Source organism: Telmatherina bonti (assembly GCF_933228915.1).
Source record: "Telmatherina bonti genome assembly, chromosome: 2".
NCBI lineage: Eukaryota > Metazoa > Chordata > Actinopteri > Atheriniformes > Telmatherinidae > Telmatherina > Telmatherina bonti.
This window is the reverse complement of record NC_136620.1, coordinates 39,431,294-39,437,951: the sequence shown is the minus strand read 5'-3', so window position 1 is coordinate 39,437,951 and position 6,658 is coordinate 39,431,294. Positions and strand designations below refer to the sequence as shown.

Here is a 6,658-nt window from a genome sequence, read left to right as displayed (position 1 = left end):
TGTTAAAAAGGAGGTCAGGGGACTCTGTGGTCACTTAAACTTGTGCAATTCAAAAGGCAAAAAAGGAAATAATAATAAAAAAAAAACAAACCTGTCACACACACACACGCACACAATCTCTCATGTTTCCCAATCTTTGTAATCTGAGCTACATAACAGACACACACACACATCAGTCAGTAAAAATAAAAAAACAAAAAGTGGTATAAAAGTGTTTATGCACAGAAAAATTCAGAATAAAAAAAGAATTCCAAAAAAGACCAATGAAAGAAAGTTGAAACCCACCAATCACCCCAAAAAAGTAAAAAAAAAAAAAAAAAAAAAAAAAAATAGAAAAGAAATGTCCAACTTCATTAGCTTGTTGCCAAACTCAATACAGTCTAACCATCCTATGTAAAAGTGGCATAAATGGTTAATTTTTGGATTTTTTTTACTGAGAACATCTACTGTTTTAGGTTAAACATGTTTTTGGACATGAAGCAAATTCCAGCATGTTGTAAATCTGCTAAACTGGGATCGTTGAAGTCTTCACCACAGCAGGAAAACAAGCGTTGATTTCCACCTGGCAGAATGACGAAAAGAGAAAAGAAAAAACACCAAAACATACAAGTAATTATAAATCTCAGAAATAGATAATAAATGGAGTAAATAAATTATTAATAAATAAGAGTTTGAGTTCGGGGAAAGAGTCCAGCATGCTGGCTCTGGAGTTTCCGCCTCGCTTCGGTCCTCAGTTTTCTCTTTCCATGACGAGAAGACGCCGTTTCCAGAGAAGGGGGGAGCGTCCTGCCCCTCCTCTACGACCCAGGTAACCAGGAGGCCCGCCAGAGCCGGGCCGCGTAGCGCTTGGGGAGGTGACAGACCCCAGTGAGAACTGGGATGGACTGCTGGGTTGCGGGGAGAGGAAACCCCCATCGGGGGTGTCTCTGCCTCTGCATGACTCCTACCAGACCGAGGCTGGGGTCTGGGCTGCAGCGGGGAGCTTAGGTGCCAGGAGGGTGGGGCTGGTGGGCCAGGCAGTTACGTGGGTCGCAGGGGGAGAGAAGACTGCGGCTGCTGGACAAGACTGCGTGGTGTTCCTGGAGGTCTGTCGCAGATTTATGACTGAAAATAGGCAGGAATACGAGAAGAGAGTGAATAAATAAAACGTCACATGAAATGATTCATTGGTAAAAGAAGAGATAAACTTGTGCTGGAAGAATAAAGTCAGAGCAGCTATGAAAACAGAAAAAGTGACATAGTGATAGCTGTTTGTTAGGTAGCTGAGCCCAGCACGAGGCTCGAAACGGGACACATGTGGCTGCATCTATGTAACAGTGAGTGAGTGAATACTTCTGGAACAAACTGAATTTTCACGGTCTCATAACGGATTAAACCTAAAAGAGGGAGCCCAAGTCCTGTCCTCCACATCTCCTGCAACTTTTAGATTCCCTCATTTGGCTGTCATTCAGCTCTGCAGAAGCCTGATAACAAGACACTCATTCAGCTGTTGGAGAATCAGAATCAGAGGTTTGTTTGTCGTTAATGAACTGGCGTCCCAGCACAAAGAAATCTGACTTGCAGTAAAACCCGACCAGACTGGTCAGATACAGTCGGACAGACAGACATAAAAGATCAAGCAGAGAAGAGATGCGTCTAAAAGTTGCAGCATAGAAGATGTGGAGGACCAGACTTGACACGCCTGACCTAAAATATGAACAGCTTAGCCGTTCAGCTGCTGGTTTGTTGGTATTTCTATGTTCTGGCTGCTCCACAATCCCAGTTTTTATGCTAAGCTATAAGCTAAAAGGCTAATGACGGCTTTATATTCAGCATATTGAGTCATGAGTGTGGTGCTGATCCAGTGTTTCTCAGTCCTTCTTCAGCTCCTACTGCCCTGCAACCCTACTTTAACACACCCGAATTACACAAACAGCTCGATAGCAGCTCTGCAAAGAACTTGATAAAGACATAAATCTGAATCCAGTGTGTGGGAGTAGGAACGTGTCTTAGACATGCAGCGTACCGGGTCACGAGGACCTGGATTGAGAAACACTGTAATCCTTTGATCCAAGTTTAAGAAACCAGCAGAGAAAATGCAGCTTTCAAGAAGCCAAACTGTTCCTTTAAACCAGGTCAAAGACAAGGGGAAGGTTCTGCTTGCAGGACCAGATGTCTGGTGATGACATGCACACACTGAAAAAGTGTTGGAAAGAAAGCCAAGCAGCACAACAACAGCCGTGTAAAGCACCAGATTCGTCAGCAGTTGCCTTGGATGCATGTCTCAGTTCACAACATAGAGAAGGATGTCTTCTTTACTGTTTATGGCTGCACTGCTAAAGCAACAGCTCTCAGTCATGTTTCTTTTAGATACAATGTTGCATTTAAAAGTTGGGTAAAAATTTCTGATGCTGTAAATAACTAACAAGACATTATAAAGTTCTGCAAAGTGTTTGAGTTCTGACCAAAGATTTTCAGTAACGTAAAGGTCGTGGTGATGGCAACAGCTTGTGCATACAAGGTGTGTTTAATGAACACATTCCTGCTGCAGAAGCCAGGCTGATTGTCTACAATCTGCTTGCAGATTTCCAGGTATTAGCTGCATCCATATTCCTCTCTTTCAGGTGAAATCACTGCTGGCTGCAGCAAATACCCCAAACACGATCAACATTTCAGAGATTTCCACTTCACCTTTTATTTTAACCTCATCACTGAAATGTGATGTTTACAGAATCTTAATCAGATTTCTTTACTTGGTGTTTAGTTTTACTTCATGTCTGTGAGCGCTTCTGCAACCGGTTTGTGTTTGACACATTCAGAGTAACAGAAGTTTATAGAGTTGCGTTAAACTTTTACTTTAAACTTATTTCTCCATCTTAGTTAAACTTGTGTTTTCCTCACATGCCTGATATGAATTATATCACCAGCTTTATTCACTGCAATTTGAGAATTTGTGAAAGAATTATTATTGTTTTTATGTAGACAAACTCTCTCTTCCTTACACGATGAAATATATTTAATTTCCTGCAGCAGCTTTTATTTTGTCCTGAGATGGAGTGAGAATAAACATGTTAGAGGTATTGTTTTTCCTGTTACTAACCAAGTTGTTTTTAAACTATTTGTCATCATTTTTAAACAGAAACTATAATTATTGCTGGGTTTTATTTTTCTATCAAAATATAAATGTGACTATTTCACAACTTGCTTTGAGACTGATGGTTGTTATTGTATGTCTTATAAATTCATAAAAGAGAAGCTACTGTACAGCTGCCATGCAAAACTATGCATGCAAAGTGAAAACAACTTCTCTCCTTTACCCAGAGAGGTGAGGATAATTCCTACAATAGAACACAATGCAATGTGTCAGTCATCATTTACTACGTCACCTATTGAAAACATGCAGAAAATCTAGAGGAGTGTTAGACTAAGAAATGTGGAAAAGTAGCTGTAATCACACTAGCAGGTTCTACAGTATGTTACCTGCGGGCTAGGGAGGATCTCCCCCGTCTTAGTTGTGGGGAGAGTGACGGTACTGAGGCAGCAGGCTGCTGACAATCTACAAGAAACTGATAAATTAGAAAGATATACAGAGTGGTGACACTCGAGGTTAGACAAGACAGAGAAGACAGGATGGACAAGACAAGACAAGGGGAAGACCTCATCAAACACAGAGATACCGAAATGTTTCTAAATCCAGACGCAGGATGGATTTATTTCCATGACAGTTCTGAAACACGACAGCTAAGAACTGATCTCATCTGAGCATGCTCAAAGGAAAAGTCTCTGCACGGCCAAACAAACAGAACAGAAACAAAGACAAGGACAGAAATATTCAGCAATCTGTTGACAGAATCACACAAGTACAGATGAAAAAAAAAAGTATTAAAAGATCCAGTTGCCAACATCACAAACTGAAAGAAAAGATCCAATAAAGTCGGAGAAGAACAGAGTCAGAAACTAAAATCCAATCCAACGTCACCATCTGCTGGTCATAAAATGGAAACTGCCATATATCTCTGTATTGTGCTGTACCGGTACAAAGATCAGCCTAACGCCCTTTTTCCTGGCGTGGCAGTAGATTACACGCCACTGATGGCATTTTATCACCAAAAGGAAGTCTGAAGGAATGCACTGACAATAAAACACATGAATGGAAGCTGTGGAATCATCCACAGAGAGGTGCTGTGGGTCATTAAACCTGAAACTCGGTCTGCCTGGTTTTACTAACAGGATTTAATGTTCACACAAACGTGGATTTATGGAAAATGTCTTCAAATCAAATCAAACTTTATTTGTATAGCACAAAAGCATATCAAAGTGCTTAACATTAAAAAATTAAAAACAGTTTCACATTTAAAAACACGCATTACCCACGCGCGTACACAACCCAACCCTTCCCCTGACCACTGACGCCAAAATAAAAACTAGTAACTTCAGGATTCTGTTATCTGTATCTGTCGTGACGCTGCGGCGAGGAAACGACATCTGGAGAGTCCGTCCATGTCAGGAGCCGCCCCAGGAATAACCAACAGAGAAACGCAGCCACAGGGAACACCCAGGCCGGGGTCCACACCGCAGCCATATGGCTGCAGTGCAGGACCCCTACCAACACCCCCGCAGGATGACCCCCGCCACAACGGCCCCGTCGGTCAAACAGGCGTGGCCCCCGACACGGAGGGTTCCCATGAGGAAGAAGAAACACTGGAGCTAAAAGGTTAAAAAGATAAAATAAAGACACACAAGATAAAATAACTAAATCAATAATTCTGTAAAACAATAATTAGAACAATAAGATTAAACCTAAGTAATATAAATAATAAAATAAAAATAATAAAAAGTACATAAAATAAGTAATAAAATTAGGCCAGACAATGATATCTAAAAAATTAAAAATTAATTAAAAAAAAAAAAGTAAATAAATGTATTTATTTAAAAATAAATAAATAAACTAAAAGTTAAACTAAAAAGGTCTGGAGCCTCTTTTTAGAAACATCTCCAGTCTCTGCGGCCCTGAGCTCCTCTGGTGGGTTATTCCAAAGGCGAGGACCATAAAACTAGAACGCGGTCCCGCCGTATGTTTTGGTTCTGACTTTTGGAATATTTAAAAGGCCGGTACCAGAAGACCTCAGGATCTTCTGGTACACAGAAAAAAGAAGTTTTCACCTTGTTTTGTGTGCGTAAAACAAGGTCAGATAAATAAGTCCCAGGACCATGAAGACATCTGTAGACGACTAAAAGAACCTTAAAATCAGCTCCAGAAGGAGAAGGACTGAAAGTCAAGATGTTAGAGATGAAGGTGGTGCAAGCAGCGGCTCTGCAAAGGCATCTGTGGGACTTACTTTTGGGGGGCTGCTTTTTATCTTGGGCACTTTGGCACCACGGCCACGGTGAGTCTGCTCGTGGTCAAACTCCAGATCCTCCAAGCGTTGGGTCAAAGCCAGCTTTTGTTGGATCGCCATTCGCAGGAGGGAGTTCAGTGTCTTCTTCTCGTCCTCGGCGGCGGCGAGCTGCCTCTGCATCTCATCCAGCTGAGAGACGTACTCGTCACATCTACGCAGAGATAACAAGTTCCAGAACCGCTTCATTACCATCAGGAATGTCTTCAGTTCTAAGGACGTAAGAAAATCCCGTTTTTCTCTCACCTCGTGGCAAACATGGCCCTGAGAGAGGAGAAGGTAGCTGCATCTTCCTTCAGAGCCTTCAGCTCGTTCCTCAGCTTCATCATGGTCTCCGTCACCATCGCCTTTTCATTCTCATACTTGCTCTTCAGGTTTGCCAAGGCGTTTTCTGCTGTCTGCAGAGAAAAGGGACAATTCACCGCTTTAAACATGTTTTCAGAGAAATTAAATTCTTTCTAAGATTTTTTATTAAAACGTAAATAAAAATGTTCACCTGTTTATTGGCCTTCAGCACCAGCCGGAGTGTTGCTATCTGCTCTCGCTTGGTGCTGAGCAGGGATTTCAGCTTGAGTATCTCCTCCATGCAGGACTCCTTGTCCTTGTCGAGCATAGGAGCCAGCTCCCTGGCTGCAGCTCTCTGCCGGGACAGCTGCAGCGAACGGTCAACGGCCCTCTGCAGGTGTTTGATCTGGTCTCTAATGATGGCATTCAGGTTATAGATATTCATCGGCTCCTTCCGCAGGTCTCCACCTGCATCTGAGGGGACAGGAGATGGACAAGGCGAGATGCTGATGACAGGGGATCCGCTGTGGTTGCGGCTGGGGCAGGATGGAGAGTCCGCTGAGCTGGATGTCGTCTCAGTGTGGTGGGCTTCTTTGGATGGGGAGTCCATGGGACTGCGTGAGGAGTCGGATGAGCAGGCTGCTGATGCTGCTGCAAGGCGTCGAGCCAGGCGAGGAGACAGCAAAGCCCGCGGGTCGTCTGAGCCTTTGAGGCTGCCGCTGCGTGTGATGCGGCTCTGGCGATAATAGTCCAGCATGACGCGGTTGGGCGTCTCGTTGTTGCAGAGACAGACATGGTGGTAGAGCTGAGCCAGCTCCTCGCTGAAAGTCACCAGCTCGTCCTGCGCTGCATTCAGCATGCCCTGGCTCTCTGTCGCAGTGCCTGAGGCTGCTCGGAGCTCTGCCTCCAGGCTCGCCGCCCGGTCCCGGCTCTCACGGCAGCTCCGCTCCAGATGGGACACCTGATCGGGAGAAATGGTTCCGTTTAATGTTGCTGCA

The 6,658-nt window shown here is 43.7% G+C and overlaps 1 protein-coding gene across 3 annotated transcripts in view; it reads right to left on the bottom strand.

Annotated features, from left to right (window-relative positions):
* Positions 1–983: 983 nt before the first annotated feature.
* Positions 984–6,658, bottom strand: part of bicd1a (bicaudal D homolog 1a) — a gene marked incomplete at both ends in the record, with an annotated part of 31,178 nt that continues 25,503 nt past the window's right edge. The window contains 5 exons of one of the 3 annotated variants that reach the window (XM_079253870.1): positions 984–1,104; positions 3,460–3,545; positions 5,319–5,529; positions 5,622–5,773; positions 5,872–6,621. In XM_079253870.1, the coding sequence (XP_079109996.1) occupies positions 984–1,104; positions 3,460–3,545; positions 5,319–5,529; positions 5,622–5,773; positions 5,872–6,621 (1,320 nt within the window). Of the gene's footprint in view, positions 1,105–3,459; positions 3,546–5,318; positions 5,530–5,621; positions 5,774–5,871; positions 6,654–6,658 lie in introns of those variants that run through there. The other 2 variants (XM_079253872.1, XM_079253871.1) reach the window with 2 other exon arrangements.